Raw genomic sequence first — 23,284 nt, forward strand, 5'->3', positions numbered from 1 at the left:
TTCCCACTTTAGCACTGAAGCACATAGAGGGATGTGTGCCAACAGCAAAACAGAGGACAGCTTGGACTGCTGTGGGGGTTAATTGCTGTAAACTTGATGCATTGAAAAAATATAAAAAAAACCTCTCCTCCTATCCAGTAAATTTGCACATAGGCGCAGCTATGCAATGCTTTATTCAAGTATGCTTTGGTTCCGTCACATTAACAATTTTAAAGGGATTCAAGGGAAAACGTGTTTTTCAAAATGCTTCAGTTCAAAGTGCTGTTCCAGCAGAATTCTGCACTGAAATCTGTTTTTCAAAAGAGCAAACAGATTATTAAATATTTATTTTGAAATCTGACATAGGCTAGACATGTCCTTAGTTTCCCAGGTACTCTTAGCCATGTGAGTTGTGCTATGATAAACTTTTACTTACTGGGAAGGTAACTAGATAACAGTTCCCTGACACAAGATATTTAGATTAGATATTAGATATGAGAACAACACTCAGTAGTAAAAATACCACTGCAACTCCTTAAGTTACATTGAGTTGGCAAAACAATAGCTTATCTGAAAGCAGTTCCATCATGAAGTGCTGGTTACTTTTGAAAGCACAGGTCAGGCACAATGACATGAAATGGCTGCCTACACACCAATATTACAATTAAAAACATATACTTGGTTCAGGAATTACATTTTAAATGGTAGAGTGACTTATTTGTAGTGTACACAGTACAATTTAGAAATGCATACTACACCATAAAAAAATCATGACAGAATCCCTTTAAAGTACAATTTGACTAGAGCACCACCACTGGACATACTAGAGATAGAATATGTACTGCTAAAGTTGCCTGGCAGGCAAAGGTTGGTTAAACAATGGCAGTATGGGTTGACTAAATATATACTGTATGTATTGACTACATAGAGGAAATATACATTTAATCCTACAGATTTATAGAAGTTGACTCTGTGAAGACAGCAAAGATGGAAGCCCAATTGAAGCACACTGTACATGAAACTGAATTCCCTTGAGAATAGATGCATCAAAAAATACTAAAACAGCTTCATCAAACCTTTTTAGAAAGTAAATAGTTTGCTGGTAATTGTGTTCCAGAAAAGCATTTTCAATTACCAGCATATTCCATTATCATTTATAGCACTACCTTTAATGTTTTGTATTAATAAGGCTTTTGCTCGGAGAATGGACACATGCGCCTCTGCCTAAGGAATGCAGCTAAAAGAGTACAGGGATCATGGAAGGTGAGGGTGGCAGATAAAGAATAAGCCACTTTCCAGAAGTTATAATTTTTTTTTCATTTCCATTCCCAGTAAGAAACTTGCAGAAAGCTTTTTATTTTCCATTTAAGAGCCACAACACTATCCCATCATGTCTTTCTAGTGAAAATATTAGGAACAAGATCATATATAAATTAATGTTATTAAACAAATAGTAATAATACATTTATGCCACATAAAAAGTATATAGCACAGCTCCAATACTAGTGTCTAAGAACTAGTTTGGGGGTATAAACCCACCTAATATTCCCCTTTGTAGCCTTGGCTGTTCAGTCTATACAGCCCAAAATGCCTTTGTTCTCTTATGGCACCTACATTGGACAATTGGCCCATATATCTGCTAGTTCTCATTGACTAGACTCCCCTAATAGAGCTTTACTGTGTTTCCCTTTTCTGGTTCTGTAGTTCAAAAGAAAGTAAGGCCCAGCTCCTCATGTAGCTCCTCACACCCCCTGACAGGCCGTGATGCTTTAAAGGATTCTGTCGTGATTTTTATAGTATCATTTTTATTACATTCATCCTACCATTTAAAGTGTTATTCTTAAACCAATAAATTTATCTTTTTAGTTGTAATATTGGTATATAGGCAACCATCTCCGTCATTGTGCCTGATCGTGCACTTTCTTAATTTCTGAATGGCAGCACTTTACAATGGGACTGCTTTCAGATAAGCCATTGTGTCTCCTACTCAATGTAATGTAACTGAAGACGTCGCAGTGGGACTTGGATTTTTACTATTGAGTGCTGTTCTTATCTCTACCATGTGGTGAGGCATGGTTGCATTTTTAGCATTATTTGTCAAGGAGCGGTTATCTGGTTACATTCTCATTGGGGGCACCTAGGAAACTAACTGGGGGCACCTAGGAAACTAACAACATGTCTAGGCCCATGTCAGATTTTAAAATTAAATATAAAAAAATGTGTTTGCTCTTTTGAAAATGGATTTCAAAGCATGATTCTGCTGGAGGAGTGCTATTAACTGCTGCATTTTGTAAAAAAAACATGTACCCTTTAAAGTGACATCAACCATCTCTTTCCTTTGCAATAAATTTGTAAAAAATGTGAATCGCTATGATTAATAGCAGAGAACCTCTCTTTTTCAGAACAGGCAGGTAATGCTTAAAGTGTTCACTGCATTCTTTTTTTCCTATGGCAGCACATGTTCCTGCTTCTTTGTCTGTACTTTTAACATTTTGACAGACCTGTCACCACAAATTTAGTGCTACAGTCACATCGGGAAGAGTGATATTATTACCTTTTATCATTTAAATTTGTTAAAGTCTGTAGGAAAGCGCACCGAGATTTTACATAGCAGGTATCATTACAACATCTAGCTGAAATAATAAGTGATTTTTCGATCATATATTGTAGCTTGAACCTTTCCACATCACCACAGGCAAAGCTCAGCTAATGAATGCCCTTTTTTCATTTCAATGCATGGTTTGAATATGGGTAGGAAAATGTAAAATACACCTCATGGCAGCATATTCTGCAGATTTATTCCATTTGCCCCTCAGTAAAAATTGATTGTGGACAGTTGCTAGCAAGTACTACATTTCTGCTCAGCGTCTTTTAAGTTTTTCAAGGCTGGGAATGCCATTATTATATACTCATGAGAAGCAATCTTAGATAGTGTGCATAAAGCTAGCAACTAGAGAGGTCTATGATTTTTACAACTGGGCCCTGATGACCCACATGACACCTATATGATATGCCAGTGTCGGACTGGCTAAACTGGGATACCAGGAAAACTCCCGGTGGCCAAGGTGTCAGTGGGCCCTCCTGCTTCTAACCTTTTGGCCTATTTCATGGTCATTCTCTATTTCTTTATGGGAATAAAGAGGCTTAATAATCAAAGAATAGAGAATAGTATGTAGAGAAAAGAGACTAGGAGAATAATGAGGGTGATTGAGGAGAGGAGGTATAATAGTTTGTAAAGTGTGCCCTCAAACTAAGGTTTTCTGGTGGGCCTCTGGTATCCCAGTCCGACACTGTGATATGCCATCTCAGGCTATTACAGCCAACCAATAGTTCAGGACCAGGATGATTACTCTGCATACCATTATTGTAATAATCAAGATTCTTAGCAGAGTGGGGACCAGTAAATTTATATTGTAGGGTGTATACATACTGCTTGAGGGACATTCATCATTGGTTTATCCCTACTACTACCAGGGTACAGGGATCTGTAGGCTAGGGCCACACAGGGCCGAAAGCCACTAGCAGAAAGCCACTGGCTGATTTCAGCCCTGCTGTGGGCAAAAGCTTCCTCTCCTTTCTGCATTCAGAAGTATTCAGTCGGAAGTTGTGAACAGACTTCAGTGGATTTCGGCTCAAAATGCAGAGATTTGCGGTTCTTCTCTGTAATCCGCCAAGTCTGTTTGCACTGCTTCCGATTCAATACGTCTGAATGCGGAAAAGAAAGGAGGCTTCTGCAGTTTTCAGCACCCGTGTAGCCCTAGCTAAAAGTATCAGTCCCTCCACCCTATTTCTCTCAACCCTTATCACTGGGACTAAGCTTTGTAATTATTACATTAACTCAGAGCTCATATCTTCTTACAGATACAGTAGGTACAGACAAACCTTCAGACCCCCAGACCATTAGGGGCAGCATCTCTATCCTTCATTGCAGTCTTAATATGTTGTTTACTGTAAATACCAACTACTTACCACACTATAACCAAGTAGCTCCCTTTGAACATAATCCAGGTTCCTTTTGTCCAGATTCTCCAAATAATGCTGAAGGCGTGTATAAGTATATGGGTAACAGTAGGCAAACTGATAAACATCATCATCTCGGTCAAAGCAAAAGGCAAACGACATGACATAGTTTTTATGATGATCAGGGCAACGATAATAATACACATTTTTGGACGGGAGCCTTTGCCTGCAAAGAAACAATGAAATAAATCAATTGTTGCAATGCTACGTTTACAGGGATGATACAATTACCAAACTTTCATATTTTAAATATTTCTATATAATTTGTATGTGCTTTTAATTATCTCTGGACATACATTACATTTTCATAAGATAATATATGTAATAAAAGGCCACTAGACCACTTGAGAGTCACCACGGTTACTGCAATAGTCAACGTACTCAGACCTTCTTCTGCACAATTGTTCTGAAAATTGGTTCAGTGACTGCATTTGTAGGCAAGTACATAAAAGAATGTATGTTTTGTATGTAAATTAAATGCATCTTTGTGTTAGAACAGGTATGTAGGGATCAAACATTCCTTTCTTTCTACATTGCCAAAATTAAATGGCCTAAAACACGAAAGCGTGTTCAAAATATAACATGATAAAAATAATAAAGTTGGAAAAGTGAAAACTAGAAGGGGAATCTTGTTGTAGTACCTATTTAGTCATTCTGGGCTCACTTCAGTAACTGATAATTCTAAAGTAGAACCCCTGAATCTTAAGAAACAAAATAATGATCCTTATAGTGACATTTATTGAATATACTGTACAGAAAACACCATCAGCATATAGGATACAGTTACTGTGTTGCATTTCCCTTTTATAATTGGACTACTAGATCAATGTTCTCTACTTGGCTCATATTTGTTATATATCATATTATATCATAGCTAAATGTAAACGTCTCAAATGTTCTAAGAATAGGATAATTGCCTTTTTTTGGCCATATGCTCTTATTAAATGTTGCAACAATAAATTGGCATGCTGATTCATTAGATCATTAAAAACATGTCCAAAATTCAAGATTTCAGAGCAAACCATTTTGAAGGATTGCATAGGAACCAGTTCATCCCTACACAAACAATATTTGCTCACCTGGCTTGCACAGTTACAAGAATAGTGCTGCTGTTGCTGTTGGCATTGTGATTTCATAAGTGGTCATTTACTTTGACCCCGGACACAATTGCAAGAGCACAGAAGTGTACCTCTTAGTTCTCATTTAAAATCACTTGTGGGGTCTGGCTGCCATCTCCACCTAGAATTGTGCACATTGTTTTGCACTTTGCACCCTGCATGTAGTAAATAACCCTCAGAGAGGTAGAGATCATTTTTTACCGTTAGCCATTTATTACACTGGGAAGATATTTAATATACATACTGCAAGCGGATTAGAACTGATTGAATGAGTTAAATATCTCCCTATTTCCAATCTTTAGTTCTCTATCTATAGATCTATTTGCAGAATAAGAAGCAGTACTGACAAAGAAGTAAAACGAAGAATAGTTAGGACAAAGGGACAGATATAGGACTCTTTGCCCATTCAGGTTCAGAAAAGTAACTGCAGAAACTGCCACTTAAACCTGTTGAGCTTTATATAAAAAAACCAACCTATTTGGAAACAAGTCACAGCTAATGATTGTAGAAAACGTAATTGAGTTAAGAAATTCACTGTTTTTAGAATAGTGCCCAAACAGATACTAGTAAAGATTCAGAAACCTACCCCCATGCTGCTGAGACTGAAGTTGATTGATCTAAGTGGACATCATTAAGGTTTTACCTTCTCTTTTCTGTAAAAAGGTTATCCACTTAAATCTGCTTAACCTACCACAGTATCACCCTTTTTTGGCATCCACGACAGATATAACACGTTGTGGCATTACAATAGCTTTTCTTTGTATTTGGCCCATTCCAGACTGCAAACAAAATATATTTGTGTGGAATATCTTCTTTTATGGAAAAAAAATTATATCAAGGCAAATAAGTGGTTAAATGTATCCAGAACTGACCAGTGTTAAAGATTTTAGGAATACTTTTTTCCCCCCAAACAAAAAGATCTTGTACAAATTTTTATACCATCCTCAATTTATTTACCTTCATTACAGAAGTTAAACATCTGCTTTATTACCCACTATGACACTAGTTGTTGCATTGCCTCTGGCTAATATGTCCAACCTTGGATCCCAGGCCATATGGCAGCAGTGTCTGTATTCCTCATGTGTAGCTCTGACTTGCCACAACGTTCTACAGACTGCATGGAAGGATAATATCACTTTGAATCCAGTATATGTTGTACCTCACACTGAATATCTATGACATTTATGATAAAGCATTTATGATGCTTTAAGCAGGAGTCTTTAGATCCTGGAAACTGGCAAATCTTCAATATACAACATGCACCCGTGTACAGGTATGGGATTCAGTTATCCAGAAAGCTCTGAATTTCTCCCTTTAGGGCAAATTTACTAAAGGGTGAAGTGGCTAACGCTAGTGAAAATTCGCCAGCGTGATGTCATTTTGCCACTTCGCCGATTTACTAATGGGTGCTGGCGTAAATTTGCTAGCGAAGTAGACCTATTCTAGCGCTACTTTGCACCCTTACGCCAGACTAAGTTGAGCTCTGGCGAAGGGACATAACTACGCTAATTCACTAAGTTTCGGATTTTTGTGAACGTTACCTCTTGCGCCAGACTTTACTATGCCACCTCAGACCAGGCGAAGTGCAATAGAGTAGACAGGGATGGTCCAAAAAAAGGTGACATTTTTTTCTAAGTCCCAAAAAAACGCTGGCACCTTTTACTATTTATAGGGTGATAGGCTGAAAAAGATTGAATTTTTGTAGGGTACCCTCCTTCCCCCCCTACATTTGATAACATATGGCACCTAAACTATAGAGTGGGCACATGTGTAGGGCATTAGAACACCTTTATTAAGGTTCTCTGGCCTTGTGTAGTGTAATGTGTTTGCTGCTGCATATACGTCTATTGTACTTTAACTGCACGCTGTATGCAAATTTGCCATCGCTAGCGTATCTTCGAACCGCTGATCGTAATATCGCTAGTGAAAATTCGCAAACGATCAGTAACTTGTGCGCAACTTCGGATCTTTTGTGAATTTGCCCAGCCCTGACGAATCTACGCCTGGCGAAGTGCGGCGAAGCCAACGCTGGCGCAGCTTCCGAGGTAAGTAAATTTGCCCCTATAGACTTAATTTCAATCAAATAATTACATTTTTTGAAATGATTGAAATTATAGATTCCGTTTTAATAAAACATTAAAAACTTTTTAAATGATTACCTGTTAATCTGTAATAATAAAACAGTAGCTTGTACTGGATCCCAACTAAGATATAATTAATCCTTATTGTATGTGTGTGTACCGTAATTTTCCTTTCCTTTCAGGAGTCCTGCTCTACCCTTAAAGAAATATATTCAGTTGATAAATGGCAGTTACAATTAAGTTGTGGGTTGCGAAATAACAATTAGAAAAAAATGTAGGAAGGATAATGCGGATGAAGTACCTTTGTGTGACATAACACTATTACTTCTAATGCTCCTGTGATGATTATGCTTCTGCTCTGACAATTCTGAATGATGGGTATGAAGGGGGGTGTGATAGGTTTGATGATGAGTACTTGGAACTGTTTACATGTGGTATTCTGACTGGTTGTTGGGAATGAACTGGTATTCAACCCAAATGCAGTATAAGGTTTGTATGTTCAGAGCCAACTAGTCATGTAGCGTTGACTAACCTACAGTATGTACAATTATTGTTAAGATACACCCATGTTGATGAGCAAGTGGTAGTTCTTTTTCAGAGAGCATTGCTTCCCATGTATGGAGAGGTTAGTCTGTGTTTAGTCTCCCCTTCTAACCTAATTTGATGAAAAGTAATCCGGAAGGTTAAAAATAGACAACTAGAAAAGACATACATACATTGCAATTAATTATCCCAATCATGTGCAGGACTATAAAGTAGTGAATGTTTGTATTAAAAAGAGTTGAGTAGTAACTGTGTAAAGCTGGCCATATATGTTAGGATTTTTAAAAGATCTTTTCGTTATCGTTAGACCAAGAAACGATCGTTTAAATTTTCAATTTTGTCCATCAACTAAAAAAAACCATTTCAAGCGATGTTGTCTAGTTGAAGCCAGGAAAACTGAGGGCAGCTGCCTGCAAACAATTGGACAACAGATGGATTTTATTGTGACCGATGAAAATTTTCTAACCTGGCCAATCAATTTTCTTACCGATGTCGGGCAAAAAATCATTACATGCACGATCGTTCGATCCCACTAACCTCACGATAATTTGACATATTGGTTGGATTGCACTAAATTTGGCCGTTCATCAAAGAGAAATCTTTGCGTCTATGGGGGCCTTAAGGCATATGGCAGGACTCAGCCCAAGCGCTCCTGTGATCATTACACTATGGTGCAGGGGTTTGGGTTCATTTTAGGGCATCTTCATGACACTGTGCAAACATGCCCATTCCCAAATATGCTAAAATAGATGCCAGGCCTTTTACACTTTACAAAGTGTAACTGAGCCTATACTGATTCTCTGGTTTCTGATTTTCTGCTAGGTTTCTGGATTTGATGTCTGCCTAATCCCTACCTGTACTCTACTTACCTGTGACTCTCCTGTTTTTCCTGAATCCCAACAATGGAGTGCTGCTCCAGGCCTGAAACACCGGATTGGTGTCAGGTGCCGTCAGGTATCGGGCCCAATGCTGCCCAAAGCCCAAAAAACTGTATATAGCAAAACAAAAGACCTGTGGCACAGCTGATGCAATTGATTCGGTGATCAGTGTTTATTCAGCTCACAAAACAAAGCGGCAATGTTTTGGGCCACTGCTGAGCTTGATAAAGGAACCAGCAGAGGCCCGAAACGTTGACGCTTTGTTTTGTGAGATGAATAAACACTGATCACCGAATCAATTGCATCAGCTGTGCCACAGGTCTTTTGTTTTGCTATATACAGTTTTTTCCTGACTTTGGCCTGATTTTTGCTTCCTAATATATTAGTGCTGCCTGTCCTGACCCGATCTCTGCCTGTCCTGACCCGATCTCTGCCTGTCCTGACCCGATCTCTGCCTGACCATTGGGTTATCACATTTGGTCTCTGCCTGATTCTTTGTGCCTCTAGCACCACTGCCATCCCTCCATCAATACAGCTCTGTTTCAATTTCAGTCACTGTTATCGGTGGGATAACACTGGCTCACAAACAAGGTATGTTCTTAATATAAAAATACGAAAATAAATTATTGACTGTATATATAGATTGTCCTCTTGCATGGCAGGTTGCGTAGTTATAAATAATTGATAATGTCTCATTGTACCTAAGGTTATTATAGCCAAAACCAAAAATAAATGCAACAACCTATTCCAACTCCTTCCTTCTAAAGTAATGATATTAAACTTTCTAGCTCTCCTAATCTATTCTTATCTCTTCTAACACTTTGTAACCACTAATCTATTTAAGTGAGTCATGGGGAGGCAGCGAGTTTAATGCTCACATACTTACGGCACATTCCTTTTTTATATAGTGCAGGCTAATAAGATTGCGATGTTATCTGGGAATTAGAAGAAGGAAAATCACAGTCCTGAATCTCACACTTTGCATGTGCTAAGCCAAAAACATTGCTTAACTCTTGAATTAACCTTTATTGTCCTACAAATCATACTGTTTACTTTCCTTTTTTTTCCTTATTATTTTATTTTTGCACTCTCTGCCTTCTGGAAAAGGACACCCACACACTGTGACGGCAGCTGCTCCTATTAATTTAAAGCCATTACAAAAATTAAAATTAAAACCAATTACACTGGCTGCTTTATAGCCGTAGAACGGCTTCAGTGTGATTGTTCCCTCTGGTTATGGACAAAAAAAAAAAATATCCCAACCTAGGTTCTGCTGCCAGCGGAATACTAATATGCACAGAACCTGGCAGGGAAAAGCCACATTCCAAGTGGAAGAAAATGACTTAGCTCAGGTCTGAAGCACTGAGTAGAAATTATGCATCTGTCAAGATAGTTCCCAAAGAGTGGGGCTGACAATCAGTGCTACTTAAGTGTCTTCAGGTCATAAACCTTTGAATTCTGGCATCTGAGCAACAGGAGCAAAGCAATCCACTGGGTGCATATTTGCCACTCAAAGCCTTAAGAAAGTGCTTCCACTGTTATATTAGGGTATATTGCGACTTCCAGCAAAAGTAACCCAAATGTTACCTATGCATTAAAGGCAAAATAAACAAAATCAACTAAATATCAATATTTGCGACTTTGTCTAAAGTTTGGCCACAAGGACTCAAGGTTTCAATGAAGTCCAAAGAAGATGTTTTATTTTAGTAAGGAGTGATACAGCTTCCATACTTTCCAATAAATGTATAGATAAATAGGTGTTTCTGAGCAGCTTATCATATAGCTCACTGGGGTATTTCTTTAAGTGGCAAAAATTAAATTCAATGTAAATGTTGCTTGGTGCTTGTTAATATTTATTCTGAAAGCATAGACTACTCATTGTATCACATATACTGAATTATAAAATGCTCATACAGATAAACACGTTATTCTATATGAGACAAATAAAATCAGATTGGGACATTTTGTCCTATTAATTTTCACTGACAGCAATGGGATTTAGCAAGTGAATTCTGTCAGGTCTGCTTTTCTCTTTATGTATGAGGGGCAACTTCTGTAGCAAAGTCGAACTGTGATGGACATTTGCTTAGGTTGTAACAAGGTAGGGGGTTTTGTTCTGTTCTGACGTAGTTAAAATATATTGGAATATATGGACAAACAATCCCAGTTGTATTTTTAGTAGCTCAAGGCACAAAATATCACAATGTCTTAAATATATTGATAAAGGGTTGAGTGCAGAGGATTCTTGTATGTCTGTACGAATTGTGTGGTCACAACCTCATTGCACACCTGCTTAATGTTTTTAAAAATAAGTGGTGAGCACCAGTTTTCCTTGTTTTGTTGTGGTCAGCCATGACAACTCCAGTCTCTGGCACTATGGGCACACCAGTACACTGTATTTGCTATTTAAGTGTACTGCTTGCTAACCTGGGACGAGGTAGCCTAATTTCAGCTTTAAATTAAATGGGTGGCTTACTTTCCAGACCTGTAGCAACCTGGGCAGCATTTCAAAAGAACATGACTTGTATGGATATGTGCAACAATGCTTCTCTATATATCAGGAAAATTCAACAATTCAATTATTAAGCTATATCCTCCAGCATCTCTAGACAGCGGAAGGCCTTTGGGATTAATTTATAATATCTAATGCACACTTATTCATTCTTGCTATATTCATATGCAGCAATGCTGATCTATTCGATAATGTTTCATAATATATAATGTTTAATGTATCATATCACTGATACAGCTAACTAAGGATGATGGAACAGAGTAGTGGAGCAAGTAAATGGGTACAGCGTAAACAACCTTAAATTCATTATTTATTAATTAATTACATATGTGACATTATGGTAAAATTGAAGTAGCCAGCCACAAATGGAAACATTATTAAACAAAGTCAGAGCAGAGTCATGAACTGCATATTCTGATTCTACTGCCCTTATCTAATGTCCACAGCAATTGATTAAACCAAGGAATCAAGAAAATAAGAATTTCTATGTATTTGGATGCTGTGTGTGACTTCTGTATTTTGATCCTTCATAATACAGGACAACGTTAGAGTAGATATTGTAATGAGTAGACAACATCGTTGTCTCTTGGGGCTAGGAATGAGCATATGTGCATATATGAGCAAATGAGCATGAATGCAGATGGTTCAGCAGTCTAGATATATATTGGTAGCTGTGACACATAAAAAGCATCATAGAAAACACCAGAATCAGAACAAAGGTTAGTCTCAGGGGTGCTTCGCCTATGAGGCAAGTTGAGGCTATCGCCTCAGGCGGCAGCGCCCCACTAGGTACCAGGGGCAGCAAAAATGCTGCTCCTGGTACTTTAATAGCGAATTTCCGGGGGAGGGGGGGCAGCAGCAACTGCTGCTGTCTCAGGCTGCGGAGGGGCCAGGATCGCCCCTGGTTAGTCTAATTGCTGCAGACACATTTATACTCTGTTTTGGTTGGAATTTAACTACTAGTATCAAACAATTCCATCCACAAATATAAATAAAACCAGAATAATATCTATCCATATTTATGCACAACCCCTTTATGTGTAAACCAAGCTTTAAATAATTAGAGAAGGGAGGTAAGGAGAAACAATGAGCCATCTCATCACTAAAGTAGATGATCTATTTTATATTTATGACACACTATACACATATTTAATATAGAAAATACAAGATCCATTACATATATCAGTAGAATTCGCTTTTTATCTCTAGCAAGAGATTGTCCTCTATGAGTAGAACCTATACTTCTATACTATTAATAAACATCATTATAAAATAAACATGGACTGCTACATAAAAGCAGTAGGGTTTATAAGATGATATAACCTGGTGGTTAAAACATCCTATTGAAATGCCTTTGCCTGACTCAACGTAGAGAGTTTTTTCAAAGGCTAGGCCCATTTCTCCTTAAAGTTGCTACATAAGGTGCAGCAAATGTGTAGAAGAGATGTGTTAAGTGGTTCCCTCCTGATTAGCTGCTGCTATAGTCAGTGCTAAAGAGCAAATTGAGGGTCTCATTTAGAGGTAAATTCCCTTGAGCATAATGTGAGTCCTGTTACTTAAGAAACTCTGACTTTAATGGCCATGTTTGGTTTATAATGGTTATATAATCAAAACTGTTAAAATCATTTCCCTTCATCATCTTTTTTCTGCCTGCATGATTCTTGTCAAAGTCAACAGAATTCAAAGTAATATGATGGTCTGGTGATAGAACAAATAAAACTGCAGGAATCTGAAAAGATCGATGGGAAAGAAAATTAGCAATGATGTGGTATGAAGCGAGGCAGTGACAGTGAGAATGATTACAAACAGCAGATTCAGTGATGGCATAAAATGTGGTGATAATTTCCCAGCACTATAGCTCTGCAATGATATAATGGCTAAGCTCTTTAGTAATTTGATACATGTACTCAATCAATGCCAGAAGAAAGTTTAGAACTTTTTATCAGTAGAGCTAGACAATCAGTATTTATGCAAAGCTGGCAATAGGATCTGCCTGCCCCATGCCATTCGCTGTATGTCTTGCAGACTTAAATAAGCTTGTCTTGAACTCAAACCAAGCAATACAGTTTCTCAAATCCCTTAGCCTAGTGTTGCAATAAGTGAATTCATTTCTCTAGCTTAAAACAAATATTAGGAAACTAAGAGCACTTTTAAAGCAGTCTCTTTCTCTAATCATCTCTAATCATATTAATGCTACTGCCAAAAACAGTCACCTCTTTCTCTGTAATTATGCCAAGATATACCCCTTACTTTCACAAGTAACATTCAAAGCACTAATATTTGCTCTTATCCTTTCCAACTTAGACAATTGCACACTCCTAACCTGTCTCTCAGACTCCCACCTATTTCACCCCACAATTAATCTTAAATAGCGATGGGTGAATCTGTCCCGTATCGCTACCCTGGAAAATTCACAAACGACAAAAATTTGTTAAACGCCGAAAAAAATTGCGAAACAGAGATAAATAAGCAAAATGCATTGAAGTCAAATAATATTGACAATTTTTATATGCGTAACTATTTTGTCCAAATGCATTAAAGTCAATAGGCGTCCGAACAATTTTGCAGATCGACTATTTTTTTTGTTACTGCGAGTTTTGCAACAGCGAATGTATTCGCAGGTGGCTAAATTCAGAAATTTGCCGTAAATCCATGCATGGCAAATGTATTCGCCCATCACTAATCTTAAACTCTGCTGCTAGAATTCTGCTCTCTTCTAAGAGGAAACCTGTTCATTACCTGGTAAAATATATCATGACTGTTTGTTAAGCAAAGGATGAAAAAAATCCTTTTGCTGACATTCAAAGCCCTTCCTTATTTCCTCATTGTCTCCCTGTACATTCCTGGTTGTCTCCTCCACTTCTCTCAGAAACCCCTTCCTTTACACTCTCAACACCCACTGCCATCTGTTGTCTACACAAGGGAACACTCACTCACCCTCTTCAAAACGTAAGTTAGATCCAGTGACATATCTATAGAGGAAGCAGACCCCCTGGTAGCTGGGGGGCCTGGGGAACAGGGTTGGCTTCCTCTATAGCAATTTTTGAATTCCTGACTTGGAGGCACATTTTGGTTGTATAAAAGCCTCCTGTAGGCTTCCAGGCTGCCGGAGAGGGGGCATGACCAGCAGAATGGGAGAGGTAATGTACATAGGTCCCCTTCAGATTTTTTTCGATGTTGGTTAGAGCCTACCTTTTAGAGCACAAGAACATTATCTGCCCAGTGCACTTACCTTCCTATTAGGTGCCTGTACATTATCAACCCACCTAGTATTCAAAGCAAAAACAAATAGCTTCCAATCCCAGCCATACATGTTCTTTATCCTATTTGAGGCATTCAGGTTTTCCCTTCTGACACACTTTTACTGGAGATGAAAGTTCCACTCTCATGATTGTGGAATCCTAAGCCTTGTGTGACTATAATGCTTAATTAAACAATATACATATGACATTTTCCCTCAGCTAAAGAATTCCTACTATTCAGCATTGGCTTTATCAGCATGATAGTGGTACAATGCAAGCTGGCACAACATTCCTTATTATGTTTAAAAGCCTGTGCCTTAGGGGTAGCTAGGGTTGACACCTGGCCGGTATTTTACCGGCCTGGCCTTTACAAATTATGGTTTATCCCAATGTTATTAATAGGGAAAAAAAATAAATATATAGGAAGGCCGGTATTTTTTTCCGGAAAACCTAGGGGTAGCTCATGTTAGACTACCTTAGGTTATAATGGATTAGTACATTTATAGCCATTTCATATATAGCCTACATGGCCAACCTCTAGTAGCAATCCATTGTTCACAGGTTAATGTTCCATTAAATTCAATGGAAGATTGTACCCTGGAAACCCCCTTATGTAACCGATATTGACCAGGAAGTCCAGTGGAATTCTCAAGTATAAAGAATGTGTTTATTCAGCACATCATTTCCAGGACGTCAGTAATGCTCAGGTATACATTCATTTTTTTATCTAAGCATGTTGTGCAAAACAAACACTTTTTTTTTTACACGCACAGGTATTCCACTGGGCTCTGTGTCCTTGATTTAAATATAAACATGACATTTACAAAAAGAGCTAGACATGCATAAATACGCCAAAATAAGGGAGGGGGAGGTGAAGCCATTGAATACAACCCTTTCTCAAAATGCTGATCCACATCTTGGCAAATAGTTCCTCTTGCTCTTAATGTGCCGCCTTTTTAGTTGTAGATATGGGAATTCAATTCTATTTATTTGTTTGAGGCTAATTTTATTGAATACAAAAGTTTGTGCTGTCTTTATTTTCCATTTTCCCACTTTGATCAAAAAGGGACTCTCTCTGTTTGTGCTATGATGCAATGCTGCAGTGTTATATTTTACACATGTGGGATGTACAATGTTGTCAGTGGCAAAAAAACGGTGCCCAGTGGCATATATATAATTGGCCGCTCCTTACTTACTTACTACTGTGTTTGCTGGCCCTCTGGAAGCCAAAAGGCAAATCATGCATCGGATTTACAACAGTGCACTATACAGTCTGCTGGAAATCTGCCGAAATCTTTTCTCCTAATAATATCTCATTTAGAGCTTATATTGCAAATGTATTTTATTTCTCTAATGGTTGGCTTTGCATTTATCAATGTTGATCCTCATTTGCCATTTACCAGTGCATTTTTCCCATTTGTATAAACCTCTTAGGAATTCATATTAGCTCTAATGCAGTGGCAAGGACTCATGGAGCTATCTCAGATAAAAAAAAAAAAGCTATAGTCAGGACTTGAATGGATTGATAATGCTTTGGCAATTTTACAGCATGCCTTACATTGAAACAAAAGTAGTCGGTATATAAAATAGGGACAAACCTGTCTAGGGTGGCTTTAATGACAAATTTTTATGATCACAGCTGTCATTTTTCTGTTCTGGGGGTGTATTACTTAAAAAAGAACAGTGATTCACAGCGTCTCAGGAGCTCCTGCAGCAGCTGTAGGCTATCGTGTAATACTGTAGTCACAATAATAGACAAGTAATCTTGTCACTATAAAATCATTAAGACCTTATCAGCCCATGGCAAAATCCAACCCCCCCTTCACTACTGTCAAACTCAAAGTACCATAGCTTCCCACGATTCTAAAAGCTACAGAAGAAAAAGTTGCTTTCTAATAATTCAAGGGGAATTTTGTTTATCTAATGTAAGAATTAGAAAATGCAGCTTTCCGATATACAAATATAATTATTTTTAAAGTTAATTGCAAATGTAATTTCTACTGAAGGTGGTACCAGTCTGTTTGCTATTCGCTTCACTGCTTGCCTGCCTCAGAAACAATGTAGTAGAAAGCAGCTCTCCAGCCAAGGCTCTGATACCCACAATGACTTGCATGCTCAGGTCTGCTACTAACAAAACATGCAAGGCATTATTGGAACTGGAACAAAGTTTAAATGGTACGAGAGGGAATAATAAGACACAGACAGAAACTGCTTTCAGTATTATTATTATTGTTTTTTATGTAGCACCGACAAATTCCGCAGCACTTTACAGAGCTTATACATCATTTACATCAGCCCCTGCCCCAGTGGAGCTAACAATCTAAGTCCCTATTGGATTCACAAAATGCTAGGGTCGATTGAAACCAGAGCAATTACATTTACAAATAACCTTAAAATCACTGACATCTTTTAGTAATACAGGTATGGGACCCATTATCCAGAAAGCTCCAAATTACTGAAAGGCTGTGTCTCATAGACTCCGTTATAATAAAATAATCCATATTTTTAAACATTATTTTCATTTTCTGTAATAATAAATCAGTACCTTGTACTTGATCCAAACTAAGATATAATTAATACTAATTGGAAGCAGAACCAGCCTTTTCGGTTTATTTAATTTTTACATGTTTTTCTAGTAGAGTTATGAAGATCCAAATTATAGATAGATCTGTTATCCGGAAACCCCCAGATCCCAAGCATTCTGGATAACAGGTTCCATACCTGTATATATTGGTATGTCCATGCCTTTTTATTAGGCCTAGTTTTATATTGTCATTATTTAGGTGGATTTCTTTTTCATTAATTTAACAATTTCTGCTAGTTAAAGGGATGATTTTTATGGTGTAGTTTTTATTTCTAAATTACACTGTTTGTGCTGCAAATAATTCACTCTACAATATAAAATTTCATTCCTGAACCAGCAAGTGTATTTTTTTAGTTGTAATATTGGTGTGTAGGCAGCCATCTCAGGTCATTTTGCCTGGTCATGTGCTTTGAGAGCCAGCACTTTAGGATGGAACTGCTTTTAAGCAGGTGGTTGTTTCTCCTACTCAATGTAAGTGAATGATTTTACTATTGAGTGTTGTTCTTATATCTACCAGGCAGCTGTTATCTTGTGTTAGGGAGCGGCTTTCTGGTTACCTTCCCATTGTTCTGTTGTTAGGCTGCTGGGGGGAAGGGAGGGGGTGATATCACTCCAACTTGCAGTACAGCAGTAAAGAGTGACTGAAGTTTATCAGAACACAAGTCTCATGACTGTGAGTAGCTGGGAAAGCAGATTTCAAAATTAAATATAAAAAAAAAATCTGTTTGCTCCTTTGAGAAACGGATTTCAGTGCAGAATTCTGCTGGAGCAGCACTATTAACTGATTCATTTAAAAAAAAAACTCTCATGACAGTATCCCTTTAAATCTAATTTGCATAATTTCCACTTTTTGATTTCAAAAAAACAATGCTAACAAGTGCTCTCTCTGATATCAATATTGGTTTACCAGTGTAATATACAGTATCCTCAGTAAAACAGATCTATGTATTATTATCTATCAATTATGCGTTTTCCCTCTGTGGACTGCACAAGTTGAGAAGCCATATACTTTACTGTGCTGTCATTTTAAAGCCTTCAGAATTATAAAATGACTGCACTGTATTCATCTGCATCAAATAACCCTTTAAGCAAGAGGCTTCATAAGCCACGGGGTGTTACAGAGGCACCCAAATCATTAAACACAGTGTATCAGAGACACTTCTGGTGTCAAAGGAATTAATGAAGATGTTGCGGTTTCCTCTGGGGCATATAGAAAACATTACAAAATGATATATTGTAATAATCGACGCGTTATGTATCCTTGGCTCTTAAGATTACTTACAGATGCAAGGATGACAAATAAATGCAGTCGAGTGCAATGCTACCAAGAGAGACGCGTCTTCAAAACACTTCTCCAACCATCAATTTAATGTCAAAAATGACATTCTGGAAAACAGATCCGAACACTTGTAAGGATGAAGAAGCTAAATGCACAGACCTAGCTGGAATAAACCTTGCAGACATTTCACATCACATAGTTCTCTAGCCAAGAACATTTCTCATCTGAGATTGAATCCTGCTCTAAGTGCTCTTTTCAGAAAGTAAAATCTTTTGGCACAGTTCACTGAAGCCATTGCAGACGCAGAGGATTAATAGTATTGCTTTTGTTATTGCCAACATTAATTAGAGGAGTCTCTGTGAATATCTCTCATCTTTTATAGCTCAGCTGTGCAACACAAAGTCTTTCTACTACTTCACGTTTAGAGTTTCTAGTCTCAAGGCATCAGAAGGCGAAAAAATAGAAGAAAATCAAAAACTCCTCTGCAAATTTCTGCCGGTTTATTGAAGTTGAAGAATTCGCCGAGTTGCAATAGTCTAAAAACAAGTGTCTGAGGTTTGTTATGTTAATTAAGTCTGCGGAATAAACTTCAATCAAAGGAGCTTGTTACACTAATCTGAATTCATCAGGAGGTTTTGCATAAGAGAAAATAAACCACAGCCTCCCTATAAATAGAAGGAAGGTATTTTAGCAAGCAACTATGAATGTGCATTGGTAAAAGTTATGAAAAACATATTTAGATAACGCAGAGGCCAAAATAATTTGGATTTTCTACTTCTCCAAATATCAAAAATAGTAGGAGGGGGGTCCACGTGTGAAATTACTTCTATTTGTCGGGCTTTATTCAAAGTTACACCACAGGGACAAACCCAAGTAAACGGAGTGAAGCTAAAAATCCTTTTACGTATATGTAGATTCAACAGAAATATACTTATTACTTTACTTGGCCCATTACGTTGGAGTTTTTGAGTGCCTGCTCATTTTTGCTAAAATGGTTTAATCCACCCCCTCTGGATGCAGGTTTGGGGCTTGGCACCCAAACGTAACGTTTCTACTAGTGAACTATACATTTCTTACGTGCACAAACAGCGCCACTCGCGCATGCGCAGATTGCACAGCGCAGAAGAATTTTTTTTTTAAACCCAACCCCAATATCAGGAGAGGGGGTCTGGCCTGGCGGGGGCCCATAAGGGTCGGGCCCACTGGGTTTTTTCCCGGTGTCCCGCCGGACCAGTCCGATAGAAAAGAGATATCAGATAGAAATGTCGGATGAAGTCGCAGCATTGATCAGACGTGACACGACTGTCGCATGTAGACGCAGCGTGTATTTAGGTGTATTGTTCTGGGTTAACTTGCTGCTACTAACGCCTAAATGAAAAAAAGCAATTAAAACCATGTTTGCCATAAAATACAAGTATCAAAACAGAACGTGTTGCAGCATGCCTTCAATTTCAATATATATTTCTGCTCCTGCCTTACATTATGTGGCCAAATGGGCAGACAATAAATGACTGAAGGCTGTAGCTAGCTGTCGATAGTAACTGACTATGTTGCCACCATATTAAGGAGTTGCTGAAGAATGCAGGGCAGCTCATGATATTGTGCTCAGAGTATGGGGCAGATTTATCAAGGGTCGAATTTCAATTTCATGGGAGTTTTTTGTTTTTTTTTTAAACTCCCATGAACTCGAAATTCGACCAATCGAAATTTATTTAAAAAATCGTATTTTCTAAACTGCTCGTCAGGAAGGCTGCAAACAACTTCAAATGGACCCCAGGACGTCTCCCATTGACTAAAATAGAAATTCAGCAGGTGTTAGGAAATTAGGAATTTGAGTTCTTAAAGGGCCAGCGTATGATAAATCTCGAAAATCGAATCCGAATTTTTAAAAAAAACCTTGAATCAAATTTTAACAATTCCCTAGTCGAATTTGACCATTTTGGCCATAAAAATTCAAAATTCGAATTTTCATTCAACCCTTGATAAATCTGCCCCTAACTGTCTGTAGTACCAGGTATAGTGGTCTATTCAAGTGCCCATCTTGCTGATGTTAAGTACTGGCCATTAGAACACAACTTAACTAACTTGAGCAATGCCATCTCCAGCGTTCCCCAAAGGGTGTCTCAGCCGACAGCCAACTCACTTAAGTGTAGCAGCAGTCAGAAGGACAACTTATAGAGAATATTCAGAGCTTTTCATCCATTTTTAACATACTGAAATTGTATGTAAATGTGAACTTTAACTTTCTACTCCTTTTTCAATGCATTGGAAACAATGCAATCAGTAGCGATCCTAGAGGGGGGCGGGCCCTTGTGCGTGATGCGCAGCCGGGCCCCGCCCCCTCCGTACGGCCCACATTTTCAATGGCCCGCTCGCACCCCCTGCTCCCCCGGTAGTTCCGCCACTGAATGCAATGGTACCAGATACATAGGAGAATTTTGTCCAATGCTAATCATATATATAAGTATATATGAATACAAATAAAAAGGAATATTTTAACAAAAAGCAACAAATGTATGACATTATAATCCCCCTCCCCTTTTTTTAAAATCAGCTTTGTGTTGGGTGGTAAGGGAGAATTGACTCAACAGGGTTCATTTACAGTAGTGGGCAAAGTGCTTAATGTCCCCTTGTGTTGCATATCATTAGGAAACACAATAAAGGGTTCACTAAGCCTTCGCCTAACAAGAACAATATATACAGTAATGAGGCAGGAATTAGTTTCACAGACTTGAGATAATTTATAATATGCAAATGCTTTGCTTTGATTTTGTTGTCTTTGTACATTTGCTATCAATATGCTATGTATCCATAAACATCTACCTGCAAAATGCCTACATGAAAGCGTCATATTATAGCTATTCTCAGGGCTTTAAGCAAAAGGCCAGATCAATAAGGCCCCTTAAACAGGGCACCTCTGGGATTAAGTGCACACTTTGTTACAGACACACATCAATATCTCTAACCCGTTACATGAGATGACAGGCAGAGCCGCGATCAATAGGCCAATCACAGACCCGCTAAATAAACATGGGGATAAAACAATCACAGCCACATTTTTGTTGTTTTCTTTCAATTCATCTACTTCATTTTCCCTTAGTTAATATGCTTTTAATCAGAAGGTTTCTAAAGTCTCTGAGGGCAGCAAGGCCGAGTCATTCTTGAAAACCCTTAGAAAAATCTCTTCTAAATCCAATCATAAAAAAAAGGAAATTAACAATTTATTTCTAGAAGCACTGTTAATTGCAGCAGCTTTGGAATGGCCCTTTAATCAGCGCGAGCCCCTAATGAGCACCTAGCAGACATAGATTGGAGCAAGGATTAAAAGCATAATCTCACCTACCTGATTTTTTTTAGGCATCTGAACAGCAGGACTCCTACAGAGCTGAACCACTGATTTTCTCTCTGGAAACCCCACTGTTGCTAAATCACTTGAATAATTAGTGACTGGTATTTTCCTCATATTTAAAGGGAGCCTGTCTCCCAAAACAATTATTTGGTGTCAGGAAGAAAAAATTGTGCTAAACTTTCCCACAAATCAAACTGTGGGCAGATTGTGACTATGTAGTCTTTCAGAAGATTGCATTTTTGTCTACTGCTTGACTGCTGAATGTAATGTATACTGTTAAATATCTAAACACAAAGTTTGGTCCAGTTCTAGTAGTTTGTCACTTATAGGTTTTTTTCTTTTCAAGCAACAATGATGAAGCATTGTTGACTTCTTGTTATGTGCTTTTGCTATGTTACTGTGTATTACTGCTCTGGGCAAGTAGGACACTAGGAAAAAAAACCAGTGAGCCCCAACCTTTGTGGTCCCTGCCGGCCCAGACCTGATCCCCACCTGCTTCACTGTTCCCATTGCTCCCCTGCTGCCCTTCCCTGATCGCAACAAAAAAGTATATGGTACATGCACACGGGGGGTTAAGGGGCAGTGGGTGAGTGAGCAGGCAGCCCCAGTGGGCCTTGCTCACCCCAGTCCAACTCTTTCAGTGGGAGGTAGGTTCCCCAAATGGCCCAAAGATCTTGTGGCTAGTTCCTGTTGCCACCTGTCTGGATTTGACCGGAACAGCCCGGTTTTCAGGATGGCTGTCCCGGTCAAAACTGCCTGCCCGGTTTTCCAAATTAGACAGGATTCCCTAACATTGATGCGACAATTGGCCAATCTCCAAACCACCACGTCACAGACCCGCCCATGCAATGTCACTGTCCTGCCCACAACGTCATCATCCCGCTCCTGTGACATCATTGGCCCATCCCTTACTCGGAGCTCACAGCGGGGAAAGGTGGAAATCCTACCTGTAGTTATATAATGGGAGGGAGCACATTGCTTTTTCTCTTTGGTCTTCACCTAGTACCAGGGGTAGATATGCTGGGAGCCTGGAGAGTAAGGTCCTATTATCAAGCTTTGGACCCTAAGTAGATCCTTAGAAAAGTTAGCAGACGGGGATGGGGTATGACAGGCAGGTCACTTAACTAGCAGGTGACCCTAGGCCTCTGTCATTGGCTTGTAGTGACTGCCCCATTCCCTCATATATTCACAAATTTCCCACATAGACTGTTGAGCACCATGTAGGAGTAGTAGTGTAGAGTTAATATGCCTTAGCACCAGAAGATAAACCATCTGTTGTGTTACGATTTACAAATGCCATAAAGAACAACTGGAGCGAGGGTCAGGGATCCAGAAAGCCTGAATGCCTGTACCACAACTCCCAGCAACCCAGTTCAGACTTCCAAAGCTAGTTTAAATAATTATTGAAACTATATTAATCAACTTGGGAGTAGAGGCCAATAAACATCAATCATGAGCATGTTGGAGACCTCCAGTGACCGAACAGAGGTACAACCATGTAAACTTAAATAATTTTCCAAAACATGCTATTAAGTAAAAGATTAAGTTTATTATATCAGTATATTAGAAAACCCCTTATAGTGCCTAACGCGTTTCATGCTTACCTAGCACTTAGTCATAGGCAAAGGGTCAGGGATCCAGATAGCCTGAATGCCTGTACCACAACTCCTAGCAACCCAGTTCAGACCTCCAATGCTAG

General features: G+C 38.6%; 1 protein-coding gene across 1 annotated transcript in view; it reads right to left on the reverse strand.

Annotated features, from left to right (window-relative positions):
- LOC108714306 (cytosolic carboxypeptidase 6) overlaps positions 1-23,284 on the reverse strand; it is an 871,648-nt gene that overhangs the window by 470,710 nt on the left and 377,654 nt on the right. Inside the window, exon 5 of the mRNA XM_018258404.2 lies at positions 3,949-4,165. Coding sequence (XP_018113893.2) covers positions 3,949-4,165 — 217 coding nt within the window. The remainder of the gene's footprint in view (positions 1-3,948; positions 4,166-23,284) is intronic.

Source organism: Xenopus laevis, chromosome 4L (genome assembly GCF_017654675.1).
Source record: "Xenopus laevis strain J_2021 chromosome 4L, Xenopus_laevis_v10.1, whole genome shotgun sequence".
NCBI classification, from domain to species: domain Eukaryota; kingdom Metazoa; phylum Chordata; class Amphibia; order Anura; family Pipidae; genus Xenopus; species Xenopus laevis.